The 18,770-nt window shown below is 41.3% G+C and overlaps 1 protein-coding gene across 2 annotated transcripts; it reads left to right on the top strand.

Moving 5' to 3' along the window:
- Positions 1-5,305: 5,305 nt before the first annotated feature.
- ACOD1 (aconitate decarboxylase 1) lies at positions 5,306-15,204 on the top strand. Of its 2 annotated transcripts, XM_049647088.1 has the most exons (5): positions 5,306-5,561; positions 9,328-9,489; positions 10,266-10,355; positions 11,610-11,815; positions 12,699-15,204. In XM_049647088.1, the coding sequence occupies exons 1-5, from the start codon at positions 5,553-5,555 to the stop codon at positions 13,642-13,644; spliced, it is 1,413 nt and encodes a 470-aa protein (XP_049503045.1). In that variant the 5' UTR covers positions 5,306-5,552; the 3' UTR covers positions 13,645-15,204. The 2 variants fall into 2 exon arrangements, with proteins under 2 accessions (XP_049503045.1, XP_049503044.1); XM_049647087.1 differs by lacking the exon at positions 5,306-5,561 and having other exon boundaries at positions 8,651-9,489.
- Positions 15,205-18,770: the final 3,566 nt, after the last annotated feature.

The following is an 18,770-nucleotide window of genomic DNA, read 5'->3' on the forward strand; positions in this document are numbered from 1 at the left end:
AAAAATATGAAAATTACAAGAATCAAGTGGAGCCATTGAGGATAAATGCAAGAGACATGATATCTGATGTGGGAAACAAAGGCAGAAGGAAATGGTAGAATTAAATTCCCTTATAACCTGCAGCCCATTGATAAATACTTGAGGCAAATACAGAGTAAAACATTTCTCTAGGAACACCCTACCATCCTAATGTTAATGCTCTGCTAGAGGGAATAACAGCCTTAGCTTGACAGTAGCTAGGCCTTCAGTATCCTGTGAGTCTTCATTAGCATATGAAAATCTCAAGAGAAACTTTCTCTGGACTTTACCTCCCCCAACGCCTAAATGTATAAGTAGTCTCTTCAGAGGGTCGGGAACAGCTCTTCCTGCCCACGGGTCCTGTCTCCCTGCCTTAATAAAATCACCTTTTTGCACCAAAGACGTCTCAAGAATTCTTTCATGGCTCTCAGCTCCGGACTCCACGAACTCCACAATCACCCCCAAAACCTCATCAATATCTACCTAATATACGTTCAGAAGGAGAAAAGACAGGAAACTGAATGAAGAAAATAATAGAAAATTTCTTTGAGTTGAAGAAAGAGTTGATCATCCAAAAAAAAAAAGCCTCTCATATGAAATGGGAATTATCAAAAGGAGACAGCTAGATGTTTGTTGCTGAAATGCTTAGGCACATTCTTTCTGAGGACCACAACAATTCCATAAATATAGCTTCTAAAGAACAAAACTATCTAGGTCTATTCTGTCTGAAAAGGTGCATAGACAATGTCTGCATGGAATATGTTTTAAATGTCTACTAGATTCATTCAAAGAAGGCATCCACCCATTTTATTCTTTTAGCCAGCATCTGCTGCAGAACAATAGAGGCATGGATAATCACTCCGTGCTTGCCAGTTAACTAAGAAACACTAACGGGCTATTTTATGAGGAAAGCTACAAACAATACTTTTCTTTGAGGTAGAGTGATTTAAAGGATAAATTATAACCACCTTAAGCTTTCCACAAATGGAAAGAAAGATTTCTTCACAATAAAGTATGTTGAGTCAATTGCATTAAGCAATGATTTTATAGCCACACGTTCGTTCAATTGTTCACATTCTTCACTTCACGAATTAGTCCTTGGAACCTAATCCCTTCCTGTGCACTTGCAAAATTCCATTCAAACTTTAATAAGTTGGTAAAGTTTACACACACACACTCGTATACACACACACACTCATACACACACACACACACACAAACACAGAGGGAACATATAGAGAATATATACACACAAGACAGCCTTTCATTCTGTGAGGCATTCTCTTCAATCTTGTTTTAAAATACTCTTTCTTGATATCTTACTGAAGTTTTCATCTTCCCTATTAAAATTAGGTTTTATCTTCTTGCCTGGCGTCTGGAGAAAATGGGGCCAGAACAATGGCAGACAGATAATGGCCTAAGTCATGGAGAAGACGTTGATGGCCCTTATTACCACGGTTGCTGTTGTTGTTTTAAGGAAATTAAATATACTTTGCCCAAAGTTTCCTGTTTTACAGAACCAATGTCATGGTACGTGTGTTTAAATATCCCAAATGAATTAACAAAGAACTGATCAGGGAGACAAACCCTGGCTGCTTGCCAGTGTGACGGATTTCTGATAAAACATAAGCTTTCAAGAAAATGAAATTTAATCATCACAGTTTGGAGACAGACTCAGATTTTGCTCAATAGCAGCACAGGAAGGGCAAGGCAGGAAAAACAGAAACTGAAATTCAAGTGCACCGAAGTAGCTAATCTGGGCAAAACTGATCAACTTATGGGGTTTTTCTTTTTTAGAAATAGTCTGAATTCTCACATTCTGATCTGCCATTTCAAATATTCCTGATTTCCTCTGACAGCTCATAGTCACAAGCAATCCCTTACAGCTAGCACTGCTCTTGTCAAGATAAAGATCTGTCCATTGTACTCTACTTGCTACTAGAATAAAAGCCACAGCCATTAAAAAAAAATCTTCCTAGCCACTTCCATTGGGAATGAAGAGGGCTTAAATTTCATTCATGTAATAGTATGATTGACTTGTTGAAAGCATCGGGTTTGCATTAACGTATTCAACAAAATTTTATAATATGTAAGTATGTTTGTATGTAACATGTATGGAGTCCTGTGTGGATTCCTAGGTTGTGGTCATCCACAGGGTAAGTCAGTTTCCTGCCAAACAGAACTTTCCCATCTAATAAGGGATATCAGGAGGCCCTTGTGCCCCAAGGGGACATGCAGGTAGGGCATGTTGAGCTAAACTTAGAATGTTGCACAGGGCTCCTAGATGTGGCCTCTGCACTTAGATAGGGGTTTCCCACCTGGGATATTATTAACATTTTGGAGCAGTTAACTTATTGTAGGGAGCTGTCCTGTACATGGCAGCATGTTTGGCAGCATCCCTGGCCCCTACCCACTAGATGCCACAAATCTGGTAAATGTCCCCAGACACTGCCAAAAGTCCCTTGGAGGACAAACTCATCTGACTTAGAATCTCTGACTTAGGTGGAAGATAAGAGAGTTGTGCGGTGACAGGGAATCTCTGGTACTGACAGGGACAAATCCGTTATAAGATGGCCGACAGGGCCGAGAGGGGAATTCCAGTCCCTGCCCGAAGACTCCCCTTCCAGGTTTTTCTTCCCACTCACTTGTGGCAGGAGCGAACAGAATACAAATTGTCCCCTCTGTTTATGCTCAGGACTCAGATCTCTGGAGAGGGATCTCCTCTGAGTCCACCGGTGTAAAATAAGACTCCGATCCACCAAGATCTCCAAGTGCCACTTGGTGTTTCCACCAGTGATCCAGCCTGGTTCCGTAATAGTACAAAGGTCCCTAGGATGATGAATACCTTGGTCCCTTGGGTGTGGGGAGATGCTAAGCCCAATATGAGAAAGAGATAACTAGGTTCAGATCCAAAGGGCCTGGGTAAGGCTGGTTGACAGCTTGGAGTTTATAAATTATCTATTGCTGTGTAACAACCCTCAAGACATTTCCACTTAAAACAACAAACATCTATTGCCTAAACAGTTTCTGAGGGTCAGGAATCCTGGAGCAGCTTAGCTGGGCGGCTCTAGCTTAGGGTCTCTCACAAGGTCACGGTCAAGCTGGTAGCCAGGACCAGTCTTTGAAGACTGGACTTGCTATGGAAAGAGGAGGGTCCAGGCTGGCTGTGAGCAGGTGTGTTCAGTTCCTTCCTGGGTGGGCCTTCCACGGGGCTGGCCCTACATTGCTTTTCCCCAGGGAGAGGGATGGAAGAGAAAATTTGCATTGAAAAACAATCACCCTGGCTTGTACTTAGAGCGAAGAGCCAAAGACAAAAGGAATTCAACAATCCTTTTTGATTGGAGAGGTGCCATCATAGTACAAGTTATCATTTAAGCCCCTGAATACTTAGAAAGTGACTCTAATTACAGAAGGCCTTAGTCTTTAAATTGGTCACAGTTCCACAAAAGTACAAAGTAATTAAACTAGCAAATAACTGAACCAGCTCTTCTTCTGAATTCAATGGTGGCAAAACCTGGAATGTAAATCGGGGTAGCCACTGTGGAAAATGGTATGGAGATTACTCAAAAAATAAAAAAATAGAAATGCCACACAATCCAGTAGTTCCACTAGTAGTATTCAGCCAAGGAAAATGAAAACACTAATTCAAAAAGATACATGTACCTCTATGTTTATTGCAGTGTTATTTACAATAGCCAAAATGTGGAAGCAGCCCAAGTATCTATGAATAGATGAATGTATAAAGAAGATATGGTGTGTGTGCATATAATATGTATTCTATATAATGGAATATTACTCGGCCATAAAAAAGAATGAGATTTTGCCATTTGCAATAACGTGGATCAAACTAGAGAGTATAATACTAAGTGAAATAAGTTAGAGAAAGACAAATACCATATGATTTCACTTACATGTGGAATCTTTAAAACAAAACAAAGCAGAAACACACCCCTAAATACAGAGAACAAACTGGTGGGGAGAATGGGCAAAATGGGAGAAGGGGAGTGGAAGATAACGGACATCCAGTTATGGAATGAATAAGTCACGGGGGCGAAAGGTACAGCATAGGGAAGATACTCAAGGGTCCCATAACAGACGGTAGCTACACTTGTGGTGAGCACAGCATAACATATAGAGATGTCAAATCACTATGTTACCCGAAACTAACGTTAACATTGTGCGTCAACTATCCTTCAGTTAAAAAAAAAATACTGGCAAAATCTGAGCCCAGAGAAACTAAATGATGGCACTTCTGCGAAAGCTCATCAGATATGATAAAACTCATCATTCCTTTATAAAGCTTTTCCACGGTGAGATGGTTGAAGTCATCAGAGCCCGTTTTTCATTTCATGTAAAAATGGTCTTAGGAATTTCTCAGATTTTAACTAACCTGTCTTCTGTACCACTATGAGCATAAACCAATTGTCCAAGACTAGACAGCCCAAGGGAAATAACAATTACCCAGAGAAGCAGAGCGAGGTCCAGCCTAGCCAAGCCACAGTGATTGATTAGAAGCAAAGAGGTCTGAACAAGCTGTCAGGCCAGCGTCTTTGGGCAATAATAGCAGGGAAGCAGGCGGTGTATCCTAAGCCAGGAGCCAGGCAGAGGACCAGGAATTGGAGACCTATATATGCAAAAATGCAGTGCAGGAGCAAACAAGTGAACAAGCTGGGGAAAAGTGTGATTAACTCCCAATGCCCTTCTAGGCTCTTAATCTCAAGCTGTCAGGAACTCAGGCTGGCACATCTATCCCTAGACCATGGTGTCCGACGGGGATGAAATGGAAGGGGAAGATGAGTGACCTTAAACACTGTACATGCCATATTCTTTTGTTCTTAATTTTTTAAATGTTTATTTATTTTTGAGAGAGAGACAGAGACAGAGTGTGAGCAGAGAAGGGGCAGGGAGAGAGGGAGACAGAATTTGAAGCAGGCTCCAGGCTCTGAGCTGTCAGCACAAAGCCTGATGCAGGGCTTGAACCCACGAACCGTGAGCCATGACCTGAGCCGAAGTCGGTCTCTCGACCAACTGAGCCACTCAGGCGCCCCCATGCACGCCATATTCTACTTAACCAATCCACAGGGGACATTTGATTGTTTCTGATTTTTAATCTTATAAGCAAATCTGTGAATTATTTGTTGCTAAGTTTTTTTCTATACATCCATGCCTATTTCCTTAGGATAAATTTTTAGAAGTGAGAATACCTGGATAAAAGAGTGCAAATTTTTCTACTTTTGATGTATGACATCTAAGCACAAGATGCATTCAGTTCCCTGATATCTATGAGAAATCATTTGACCATTGTACATTACTTTCCAGCCTTGTCTAATTCTTCATCTCCAGTTGGGTTAAACAACTCATTGAGAGGAAGTGGAAGTAATCGTACTTGGGAGGTGTTGAAATCATGGAAACTTTAGCGTCAGAATGAAGTGAAAGAGAATGTGCTGGAAAGAATGAAGGGTATAAAGGGAGTCACCTAGCAAGTGAGTTACTCCTCCAGTTCACTCCTGAGATAAGCCTCCTCTTTCAACACGATGCTCAAGGTATTGTTATATTTTATGTGCTTATTTAAATCGGTTTTCTAGCTTACCTCTCCTTTTCTCAATTTCCTTACAGCTTCCTGCTTCTTCTTCAAAAAATGGCATTTTAACATTTCTCATGCCTCTGAGCTATTTAATTAACTGCATCTTGTTTTTCATCAGTGTTTTACCAGTAAGAGACATGATTCTGTTGCATACAATTAGGAAGAAAACAAATCATTGCAAGTTCATTGAATTGTAACCTCCCAGTCTTGTCTATGTCCATTATGGCATGGCCAGATTGCCTTTGTAATGATCTGTTTACTGTCCTTAGTTGCCTGGAGAAGATAATCCTATTGTGGCAGGAATCGTAACATCTTGGTTTAGTATTCTAGAGAGCTTAGCACAGTGCCAGACACAGAGTAAGACGTCATGAAATATTTATAAAAGGGTTGCATGTTTTGTCTTAATATATACATTAATCATAGCATATTATTGAAAAGAAATGTAAATGTCATGAGAAAATCAGGAAGACCAAAAGAAGTATTTTAGAAATAGATGGACTACGGACAGTGGGGCAGTTGCATGTTTATTTTCTCATGCTCCCTTCCTCAGGAGCCATTTCTTTGGCACACAGGGTGTTATTCAGAACTTGTCAGGGAATCCCCATGGGGCCCTACCCGCATAGGTCACCAGCACCATGGGAACATGCAAATGGATGCCACAGTCACCTTCCAGGTGCCATGTTGGAGCCCCAACAACAAATCCTCCCTAGGCATACAGCTTTCCCCATAAGGCACTCCCAGGTCAGATCTAACCCTGAAGAGGTAAACAACCAATCACCAAATGCCCTTAACTGTGGGAGCTGTGGGAGTGGAAAGAGACATAGAAAAAAAAGGTCATTTTGCTTAGAACAGGGGTCCAACCAGTTTTCAAAACTCCAAGTTTTCCTTGGTGGATCATCAAGCCAGGGCTTTTTCCTCCTTGCCTCCCTCTGCCCCTAAATATGTTTACCCAAATTTCTAGCAGCATGACAAAGTTATTGTTATTCTCCATCCTAATTAGAAACACCTGTGCCAGCACCCTCTCTCTCCCATTCATGTTCTCTCCTGCTCTCTCCCACCCCAGACTCCCTCACCTTTCTACCAGAGCTTCAGAGACATACAATGTAGTCCATCCTGTTGAAAAAGGCAGGGTTTCCTTGACTCGAGCATCTGAAGACTGAAAATATAGGACTAGCTGGTGGCCAGATTGAGGACTTGTAGCTGGGCACTGGATCCATCTCTGTACCTCCGTGCAGGCACTGTTCTTAGAAACCCTGGATCTTCCAATTCAGAAACTCCTTACCCTATAGCTAATGTTTTAAAATGAGGTACCTGGGAGCACCTGGGTGGCTCAGTCTGTTGAGTGTCTGACTCTTGGTTTCAGCAGGTCGTGATCTCAGGGTTTGTGAGTTCGAGGCCTGTATCAGGCTCTGCGCTGACAGTGCAGAGCTTGCTTGGGATTCTCCCTCTCCCTCTGCTCCTTCCCCACTCGCTTGCTCTATCTCTCTCTCAATATAAATAAATAAACTTTAAAATAAATAAATAAATAAATAAATAAATAAATAAACTGACATATCTAATGCTCAGAGAGACCAAGGAGGTTGTACAATGATACAATACTCAGAGCAGAAAAGGGAAACCACCTGGCATTTACTAGGCAGTACTAAGCGCTAGGCATGTAGTGAAATACAATTGAAGAGTGGATGCTTTTAGCTATACGTAATAGATGTTCTCTTATGCAGATGTGTAGAAAACAAAATAATTGCCTACACATTGAAGAACTTGGTATTTAAAGGAATTGCAAAGTACTCTGCTGCTTATGAAATGCAAATAACCCTGCGGGTTTTTATTATCTGGTTTGTGGGTGGAAGCAGAATGGTCTTCTCCGCTAGGACCGCAGGCACTTCATATTCAGCAAGTTCACAGTGAGCCCATTATCATTGTTCAGCTGCTCCTCTTCCTGTGCTCCCTCTCTTGGCAAATGGCACTGCCATATCCCCATCCCGAACCCGGGCTATTGCAGCAGTCTCTTACCTGCCCTTGTCTACCCCTTGACCCATTCTCTACATGACAGACTACATGAGAGAGCTTTGCAAAACACAGTTCTGATCACATCTACCTTTTTAAAGACAGCACTATGGCGCACCTTTGACGGGAAGTCTTCAGCATAGTGGAACCTCCCCAGCTTGGTCCAAGTCTGCGAATCCCTCTCACCTCCACCCCTGCATGAAGCTCTGAAGCTGGGGTTGGCCCAAATCACTGCATCCTCTCATGCCTCCAAGCCCCGCCCATGCTGCACCTCTGCCTTTACCCTCCACCCTTGTCCCAGGCCCCTTCACCTGCTGACTCCCTTAAGTGTTCATAGCCAGCCCAGGTATCCATGCCTTCGGGTAATCTCCATCAACAAGAATGAATGGGAAGTCGTTCTCAAGTGTAATTTTAAATATCTTAGTGATCATATTTTTAAAAAGTAAAAAGAAGCTGATAAAATTACTTATAAAAATATATTTCAGGGGTGCCTGGGTGGCTCAGTCGGTTGAGCGTCCGACTTCAGCTCAGGTCATGATCTCACCGTCTGTGAGTTTGGGCCCCATGTCGGGCTCTGTGCTGACAGCTCAGAGCCTGGAACCTGCTTCGGATTCTGTGTCTCCCTCTCTCTCTGCCCCTCCTCCACTCACGCTCTGTCTCTCTGTCTCTGAAAAATGAATAAACCTTAAAAAAATTTTAATAAAAAAATATATTTCATTTACCAATATATCCTAAATATTATCATCTTAGCATGTAATGTTTTAAAATTATTAATGAGATGCTTTATATTCCTTTTTTCCTACTAAGTCTTCAAAATCCAGTGTTTATTTTACTCTCATGACACATCCCAGTTTGGACTAGCCACATTTCAAATGCTCAATAGCCAATGTGGAGAGTAGCTACCACGTTGGACATAATAGCACTAGAACATTTAAGAATCACCTAAAGATTTTAATGAAAACACAGAATCCTGTGCTATGCCTGCAAAGCTTCTGGTTCATCTGGGGGTAAGGGGTAGGATAATTCTGGAGGTCTGGAGTAGGGACTAGAATGTTCATTTTTAACAAGAACCCCAGGTGCTTCGAGGTTTGTTTTCCTCTTTAGGAAATGTGGCTTAATAATTACATGCTCAGTCTTGGAGTTAGACCCAGAGAAATTTGTGTCCAAACTCCACCACGTAAGAGCTGTGGAACTTAGTGATGTCACCTTTCCACATCTGGGTCTCTACACCTGCAAAGCGAGTGGCGCTCATAATACCTACCCAGAAACTCATGGCATTCAATGGATACTGTATTTACAACAGGCAGGACGATGCCTGGCATGTATCTAATAATGGCAGCTCCTAGCTGAATGCACTGCCCCCCACTCAGGCATGCCCACTTTATGGACGAGATGTCCCTCCCATCCTCTCCTAACTCTGTGCTTCCCTCCTCCATAGCCTACCCACTCTGTGATCATCATCTGCATGTTAGTCTGTGTTCTCAGCTGGACTGAGGATGGAAACTGGATATTGTGCACTCCCACATCTCTTTGCCTCACACACCCAGTACAGGGGCTCAGTACTCATCATTCTTCAGGAACGGAACTTAAGTTGATCACCTGAGTTTCTCCTTATGGAGTGAAACTCTTCACATAATAGTACCTCAGGCTCTTGTATAGCAAGGAATGGGCAAATGCAAAGTGAGTACAGCACTGTTCTAACACTCTTCCCTTTAAAGTCTGTCACAGAAAGCTTTGCCAGAGTGATCCATGGCTTGACAGTGGAACACCTGACAGACCACGTCATTCAGAGAAGCAAGAGAATGATTCTGGATACTCTGGGTGTCGGCTTCCTGGGAACCAATACAGAAGTGTTTCACAAAGCCAGTGAATATAGTAAGGTAAGAAGCACAGTGTCTACTTGAGAGATAAAACCAAGTGTACACATATGCCTGCTCGTGAGTCATGCCCACCAATGTGCCCAGAGATGTGTGCTCATGTGCTACTACTACTCTACTCTTCATTTTAGAGATATTACTTGGTGTGTATAGCATTGTTGTATATGGCTTTATGCTTTTCTATGCTCTATTTATCTGAGTTTTAATATTCATCCATATTTTTTACTAAGTTACTATCTAAAGACCAATCTTAAGACTAGTTTTAACACTAGCAATATCACATAATTTATTGTTATTATGACATAAAGCACTTTTTACCTGAGAGCCCTAGAAGCAATAACATCTACCCCAATAGTACCTACCATTCATTCATGCAAAGACTTTAAGAGTCTCTTGGGAAAAAAGCTGGTTCGGCACGCTGAGCAGAGAGTGGGTGCTTATGCGGTAGACGTAATACCCACTCTCCACAATTAGTCCACCTTCGCCAGTATTTACCCTCAAGGAATAAATAAGAGTAAATTCAGACTCCATCCGCTAGAGCACCTGTGGATCACAGTCTGGGATAGAGCAACAGCATCTCCTCTCCCTTCCATGGACAAAGTTGTGTATTCTTCTACAAGGAAGAGAGGAATCCAATGGTGAAGGCTGCCATCTAGCACGAAGTTTTCAAATAAGGACTCTTAAAGTCATGCCTCCACGATGAGGAATGGCTCTTAAAATGGTGACTTGCCATGCCGTGTTTCCACTCTGTCTTACTGATTGATATTCCTTTCTTTCAGATCTACAGTTCCAATGTGGCCAGCACTGTTTGGGGTCAGCCAGACTTAAGGCTCCCGCCGACATATGCTGCTTTTGTGAACGGTGTGGCTGTAAGGAGGTTTACATCTTTTCTAATTTTAGGCAATCATAATAATTTCAGAGCCAGGAAATATCTCAGAAATTGCTCAGTTTCCATATTTCACTGATAAATCATTGAGGTTCAGAGAGATAAAGTGGTCGGCCCTCTCTTCTATGTAGTTATTGATGCTTTACACTGAACTGACGCTTTTCAAACACATTGTGAAATAGAGGAAATCAGTTGGAGGATTTAGATAAAAATACCCTTATGGCATCTAACTTTGAACATCTATAGCAAAAAATATAAAACCCGCTATCCAGACTCAATTCCTTTTGTTGTGGCCACTACCAGTTCTTATTCAGTAACCAGCTTTTCATCCATCCTTTCATTCAACAGATATTTACTGAGAAAGAAACAGTGGCCATATGGTGTCTATATTTTCTGAAGCAAAAATCAGCACTTTTCATCTGACAATGTTTATGCTTTGTCTGTGTGTCAGCAGCAGTCTGTATCTATATACAAGATATAATTTAGACACGAATGTGTTGGGATGTCTGAGATAGTTTTATGTTTTGTGGGACAGTAGTTCAGAATACTGAAAGGCAAACGCAATAGTGTATCTCAGAGTAAATGTCCAGCAAGCAGTGTCCAGATCAGCCACATCCAAGAGACATGGAAATCGATTTTTAAGTGAACTTCTGGCTATTACTATTTCATATCAGGGATAAGCAAATGGCTAGGATGAAGAGGAATAAAACCTCATAGCAGAAAATAATGATTTTAAAATATAACTTAGTAGTTAATCTGGGTTTGAGAGTTCTTGCAACTTCCTTGTAACTTTGAAATTATTTCATAACAAAAAGGTACAAAAATACATGGCCTGATATGGAATAAATGGCATTAAACTTTCAGTGCAACTTGTCTGGAGGGTGGGGAAGGAAGAGAGGAACAGCCGCCTAACTTCATAGCTTTGTTTTTAAGCACTCTTTCCAGGTGCTGTGGCAGAGAGCTCTGGCTACCTGGGTAAGAGCCAAGCTCACTGGGGCTCTCTAGCTGCTCCCTAAAGTCCTGCCTGCTCTAAGCAGAGGACAGCACATCCAGTACCCCGCCATATGATTAAGAATTACAGCCGGTCTACAGGTTTTATTTTCAGATAATCAGAGCTAAAAATCTCATATCAAATAGAGTTATTACTAAATTAAACCCTTACTGGTCCAAAAGCCATTGCATTCAGGTAAATCTAATTTGGTTTTTGGTTGTTGTTTGTGTGTGTATGTTTACATAGATTCACTCAATGGATTTTGATGATACATGGCATCCTGCCACCCACCCTTCTGGAGCGGTCCTTCCTGTCCTGCTGGCTTTATCAGAAGCTCTGCCTCCAAGTCCAAAGTGTTCTGGCCTTGATCTGCTCTTAGCTTTCAATGTTGGGATTGAAGTGCAAGGCCAATTACTGCGTTTCTCCAAGGAAGCCAATGACATACCAAAGAGGTAGGGAGAGAATCTGCCCCATCCAGAGGTAGATGCATTCCCCCTTGACTTGTCCACTGTTCTCTCTGTAGAGCTTTCTCACATAGAGGTGAGTTAGATCAGCTGAAGATATTAACATTAGTGCTGAGAGCTAAGTCAATTCTCCAGCCACACAGCAAACCATATATCCACATACTAAGGTATGACCCCAGAAGAAATAATGAAAAATCCCATTTGGGTTTAGAGAATCAACTAACCACAACCATAAATAAATTGGGGCCTCTCGTCCTAGGGCGATTCACGTCATTTTGGCACCCAAGGTACTCTGAATATTCCTAATCTCATCTCAGAGCAGAATCTACTTTGATATTGGCTGAGGTCCTTCAGATTGAGAATATTCAGAAGATCCTGAACCTGACTGTTCAACCCATAGAGCAAAAATAGTCACATGCTGGCTATGTCATGTGATTCAATCTTATATTTATTTTTCCGCTTGATCCAGCTAGCAGAGGAGTAGATTGGAATACTGGGCAAATTTTCAATTTCTGCAAGGCCCTGCATTTTTATAGCTACTTACATGGGATTTCAGCAAGCAACAACTTTTGCCTTTCTGGAAATAACTATAAAGAATTTATTGTGTCAGGCACTGATGGAAGCATGTGAATTCATTCAAAACTCACAAAACCCTATGAGACAGATATTATTGTCACCATGTTATGTAAGAGGAAACAGGTACAGACAAGTTGAATAACTTTCCCAAGATCACACAGCCAGTACGTGGTAGAGCTGAGATTTGAACCCAGGCAGCAGGGCTCCATTGTCTACATTCCCGACTATCATACCATACTGCCTCCTACTGACTGAGGTCTGTAAATCTCCAACTCTTTGCTTTTTTGCTTTCCAGATTCCATCCACCCTCAGTGGTAGGAACCTTGGGTAGTGCTGCTGCTACATCCAAGTTTTTGGGGCTCAGCATGACAAAGTGCCGAGAGGCCCTGGCTATTGCTGTTTCTCATGCCGGGGCACCCATAGCAAACGCTGCCACTCAGACCAAGCCTCTTCATATCGGCAATGCTGCCAGGCATGGGATGGAAGCCGCTTTTCTGGCAATGCTGGGTCTCCAAGGAAACAGACAAATCTTGGACATGCAGACAGGGTTTGGGGCCTTCTATGCCAACTATTCCCCAAAAGTTCTTCCAAACCTAGATTCCCACGCTTGGCTGCTGGACCAGCAGGATGTGGCCTTCAAGCGGTTCCCTGCACATTTGGCCACCCACTGGGTGGCAGACGCAGCTGCATCTGTGAGAAAGCACCTTGTAACAGACAGAGCCCTGCTTCCCATTGACCGCATTGCAAGAATTGTGCTCAGAATTCCAGATGTGCAGTATGTAAACAGGCCCTTCCCAGACTCGGAGCATGAGGCTCGTCATTCCTTCCAGTTTGTGGCCTGTGCCACACTGCTTGATGGCGGCATCACTGTCCCATCATTCCACAAATGCCAGATCAACAGGCCACAGGTGAGGGAGTTGCTCAGTAAGGTGGAGCTGGAGCACCCTCAAGACAACCTGCCAAGCTTCAACACACTATATTGTGAGATAAGTGTCACTCTCAATGATGGAGCCACCTTCACAGAGCGCTCTGATACCTTCTATGGCCATTGGAGGAAGCCATTGAGCCAGGAGGACCTACGGGAGAAGTTCAGAGCCAATGCTTCCAACGTGCTGTCCTGTGATACAGTAGAAAGACTTACAGAGATAGTAGAGAATCTAGAAGACCTAGAAGACTGTTCTGTCCTAACCACTCTTCTGAAAGGACCGTCTTCACCGGAGATGGTTTCAAAATCCATCTAGCATCTAATAATTTCATCAGACAGTTTCTCCTGAGGCTTACCAACATCTAAGTGACTTTATATTGGGGAAAAATCAGTGATTTGCTTTATAGAGCAAGGGTTTACTATCGCTCTGCCCAGGAACAAATGAAGCAATGTGGAGAGAGTCCAGAAACAGAATTGGATGTTTATGGAAGGAGTCTTTTCCTATAAATTCTGCAAGACAGTTCCAATTACCTGAAGAAAAATAATAAATATGCAAGAAACACAGAGAAATTGATTTTATAAGTATTCATAAGGCTGAAATTCAAGTCACCTCTGATTTGCTTGTAAGGTTAATCTTTACAGAGGAGTTCTTTATGAACTTCATGAACCTTAAGATGTGGGAGGAATTTGAACCTACATGTAAGTTTGCTGACAGTCGACAAGGGCTCTGGCCTATTGTGCCACCAACGTGTTTCTTGGACCATGGTTTTTTACAAGCCCCCCACAGTAGAGGGGGTGCTATTGGGTTTAAATATAAGGAATTAGTGGGTACAAATCCTGCCCCTACAACTTACTAGATATGACCCTAAGCGTGTTACTGGGTAGCCCTCTGCCTCGGTTTAAAGCAGAAATAAAAAGCGGTATAAAAAGTAAAACAGTTTGGCTCTGGAAGCCATGCTGCTAACCACTACAATATACTGCGTTTTGTTACAAAAAAATTTTTGAGAAAAATATGGACGAAGAGTTTGACATGTAATAAAGAACGACAGCAAAAAATATGTGGGTAATTAAATAACTATTGACTTTGTAAAATAATAAAAATGTCTTATGGGGTTAAAAATTGCAACTTTAGCAATACATATAAGCAGGGAGTTACTATAATTAATGTGCTCTAAATTCTTTATGTCATTCAAGAGAAGGGCAAAGCTATTAACTGTAGACTTCGATTTGTAAGTATGCATGTTGACATTTCCAGGGTAACCATTATAAGACAACAGTAGAATATACCACTTCCAGGTTAACAGAGAGAGAAATATGGAATTAGGAAAAAGAAAATAAACCAAAGGAAGGCAAGAAAGGAGGAGGAAAAGAAATATAAGAAAGGTAGAACATATAGAATATAAAATGATAGGAAAAAATCCAAATATATCTGTAATTACAAGAAGAATAAATGGACTAAATAGTTCAGTTAAAAAATACAGAGACTATGTATACGTAAAAAACAATCTTTAACAAGTTTATTAGCATCTAATTTACAAACCATTAACTCATCTATCTTTTGTCCAATTCAATGAGTTTTAGTAAATTTATAGAGTTGTACAAACATCATCACCATCCAGTTTTGGAGAACTTCTCTTCATTTTTTTAAAAGATTTTATTTTTATGTTTTAAAAATTTATTTTTAAGTAATCTTAGGTAATCAAACCCATAACTCTGAGATCAAGAGTCACGTGCTCTACCGACTAAGTGAGCCAGGAGCCCCGGGAGTACTTCTATCATGCCAAAAACAGAGAAACAAATAAAACCCTCATGCTGGTCTGCAATCAATCCCTATTCCCACCTCCAGCCTTAGCAACCAATGATCCATTTTCTATCTCTATGGTTGTGTCTCCTTCAGACATTTCATATAAATGGAATCATACAATATGTGGTCTTATGTGTCCAGTGTCTTTCACTTAGCATAATGGTTTTAGATTTTGCCATATATGTATCGATACTTTATTCTCTTTCACTGCTGAGTAGCATTCTGTTGTATGGATATACTACATTTATTTACCCATCCAGGAGTTGATGGACAGCATATTGTTTCCATTTTGGGTCTACTACGAATAACGTTTCTATGAATGTTCACATGCATGTCTTGGTGTGGACATATCTTTCCGTTCCTGTTAGGTAGATACTTGCGAGTGGGAATGCTGGGTCATTTAGGAAGTACATGTTTAACTTTAGAAAAAACCGTTCTTCAAAGCAGCTCTATCACATTACATTTCCATCAGTAATGTGTGTGGGTTCCAGTTTCTCCAAATCCTCACCAACTCTTGGAATTGTCAGTCTTTTTTATTTTATCCTGTGTAGTGAGTACATAATGGTATGTTGTGGCCTTAGTCTGCATTTTCCAAATGACTAACTCTTGCCTATTTTTGACAATTATTTTAATTAAGTTGTCTTCTTATCATTCAATTGTAGGAATTCTTTATATATCCTGAGTATAAGTTCTTTATAGATATACGTTTTACAGATATTTTCTCCCAGTCTGTGGTTTGTCTTTTCATGTTTTTAATGGTCTCTTTTAAAGAGAAAAAGTTTTAAATTTTGGTCAACTCCATTTTATCATTTTAAAAAATTTTACTAAAAAAATATAGAAAATAAAAAAAAATTGTTATTGTTCCTGCTTTTGGTGTCATCAGGAGTCGTTTCTTAAAAAATCCAGGGGCTCCTGGCTGGCTCAATCGGTTAGCAGCTGACTTCAGCTCAGGTCATGAACTCGTGGTTCGTGAGTTCAAGCCCCGCGTTGGACTCCGACTGCTGAGCTGGGCTGCTGACAGCTCAGAAGCCTGGAGTCTGATTCGGATTCTGTGTCTCCCTCTCTCTCTGCCCCTCCCCCACTCACACTCTGTCTCTGTCTCTGTCTCTGTCTAAAAATAAATAAACATTAAAAAATAATAACAAAATTAAAAAACCAGTTATATAAGTTATTTAAGACTCGTCAGGATACAGAAAAGTTCAAAGTAAAAAAGTCGGGGAAATATCCATGGAACACTAACAAAAGCAAGCTGGAATAAATAAATGTTAATATTAAACAAAATAGAATTCAAGAAAAAAGCAGTCAGTTAAGCATCCAACTCTTGGTTTTGGTTCAGGTCATGATCTCGTGGTTTCATGAGTTTGAGCCCCACATCAGGCTCTGCACAGGCAGCACAGAACCTGCTTGGGATTCTCTCTCTCTCCCTCTCTCTCTGCCCCTTCTCCACTGGTGCTCTCTCTCTCTCTCAAAATAAATAAACTTAAAACGATAAAGAAAAGAAAATATAATATAAAATAAATAAAATAAAATTAAATTAAATTAAATTAAATTAAAATCTCACAAGAACATTTATGGGGCGCCTGGGTGGCTCAGTCAGTTAAGCAACCGACTTTGGCTCAGGTAATGATCTCACAGTTTGTGGGTTCGAGCCCTGCATTGTGCTCACTGCTGTCAGTTCAGAGCTTGCTTTGGATCCTCTGTTCCCCCCTCTCTCTGCATACCCTCACTCTCACATGCTCTATCTCTCTCTCTCAAAAATAAACATTTAAGAAAATTAAAAATAAAAATCTCACAGAACATTTACAAAAAAGGACCATATACTGAGCCATAAAGCAAGTCTTAACAACTTTTTAAAGGACTGGAAGATATAGATCATTTTCTCTAATCACAATGAAATTGAAGTTCCATATTAAAAAAAAAAATTAGACAAGACTGAAATGTTTAGAAATAAAAATTCCTTGAAATAACTTGGGTCACAGAAGAAATGATCACAAAAATTATAAAACATCTAGAACCTACCAATAACAAAACCGCATATATCAAAATTTGTAGGCTATACCTAAAACAGTACTTATAAGTGTGTAAATTTTCTATGGTTGGCTCTGTATCATTTGGATTATGCTGTTCCATAGGACATATTCTGTAACTGCAATTAATTTGTCTGAACATGGTAAATAAAACAGGAGATCAAAGTTGTGGTTTCTACTGTGGCCTTCAGATAAAATTTAATTATCCCGTCTTTATACACCAGAAATTTCTAGGGGCAAGATCTAAGGGCTAGTAATAATATCCTCAGATAATCCCTGTTAAAAACAAGACAATAGGCCCCAAGTGGAGTCCTTATGCTAAGTCCCACATCAGTAAAATGAGATATACTTACAGTTTCAGCATTCCCAGAAATGGAATCATATCAAACAGGTCATTCAGAAATTGCCAGATCAGCACCAGTTAGCCAATATGCCTAACAGACCCCCGCCATTCCCCAAAGAAAAGTAACCTTGCAATAACCTATTTTGTCTCATATAACTTCCTTGTTCCTGCTCCCTTCTACCTATAAAAGTCTCTCATCTTATACAGCTCCTTGGAGCTCCTTTCTATCTGCTAGGCTCCATGCTGTAGGATTCAAATCAATTTTTCCTCAAATAAATTCTTAAAAAAAATAATAGGCTTCAGTTTATCTTTACACACCCTTGATGGATGTTTCAGACAAAAAGCAGGGGTTGGGGAAGAAGATCTCTCCTGAGGGGACCACAGCACTCAAGGTGGCCTTGATATTGGTTATTATGCACACCAAGTTAACTGAAGGCAGGAGAAAATATGAGGGAATGTGGGTCTGTAGAGAGAGCATAAGGGTCCTCTTCACTGGCAGCCCTGTGCACCATCCGCCCCCACCATACCACATACAAAAAAATAGACGGTTCCTTTCTAGGAGAGTCAAAAGCTAGGGTATTTTTTTAGCCAGAGTGCTGGTAGAGAGCTTTTGAGGGAATGGGAGAGTAAAGCCGAGCCTCTTGTCTCTTCTGTCCATGAGGCTGGAGAACAAGGACAGCCTGTGAGTCTCCTCACCCTGAGAAAGGCCAAGGTGGGGGCCTGGACCGCTCTGATCTGCTATCTAGGCAGTGTGGCAAATGCTGGCTTTTCCCCTTCCATTCCCTTGGGGGTGGCAGCAAAGCATCCTGCTTAGTCTTTTGTGTTATAGGCTCTGTATCCAGGCAAATAAGTCCTCTACGTGGATCAGGCTAGACAACATGGGAGGAAGCCCACTCAAGACTGGGACAAAGGCCCCAGCTCAGAAAGGGGTTCATTCCAGCACCCTGTGTTTCTGCATCCTCAGCACACATTCGAGGCCTTGAGTCAAACTTCCTGTCACCAGACACACCTGAGGAGCCCTGGTGCTGGCTAGTATATATGTTTTGGGGATCCCAAGACCACACACACACTCAGGGATCACCAGAGGAACTTCGGGAACTCAGCAAAGAGTTGCACTCTGGTTAAGGGTTATACAGTGCAAGATTACGTGACAGGGTCAACTGGAGAAAAAGACACTCGCAGAGTCTGGAGGTTTGTGACGCCCCCTCCCACCAGCGAGGAGACACGTGAGTGTGTTCCTCTCTCCAGGAGTGAAAAATTCACTGAAG

The sequence above is a fragment of the Panthera uncia genome (assembly GCF_023721935.1).
Source record: "Panthera uncia isolate 11264 chromosome A1 unlocalized genomic scaffold, Puncia_PCG_1.0 HiC_scaffold_16, whole genome shotgun sequence".
Taxonomy (NCBI): Eukaryota; Metazoa; Chordata; class Mammalia; order Carnivora; family Felidae; genus Panthera; species Panthera uncia.

Bases quoted from the DNA above. Each gene is read 5' to 3' on its own strand.
- ACOD1 (XM_049647087.1), top strand. From the start codon at position 9,283: ATGCAAAGTGAGTACAGCACTGTTCTAACACTCTTCCCTTTAAAGTCT. The intron at 9,490-10,265 runs GTAAGAAGCACA...CCTTTCTTTCAG, and splicing joins AAGCCAGTGAATATAGTAAG to ATCTACAGTTCCAATGTGGC. The intron at 10,356-11,609 runs GTAAGGAGGTTT...ATGTTTACATAG, and splicing joins CTTTTGTGAACGGTGTGGCT to ATTCACTCAATGGATTTTGA.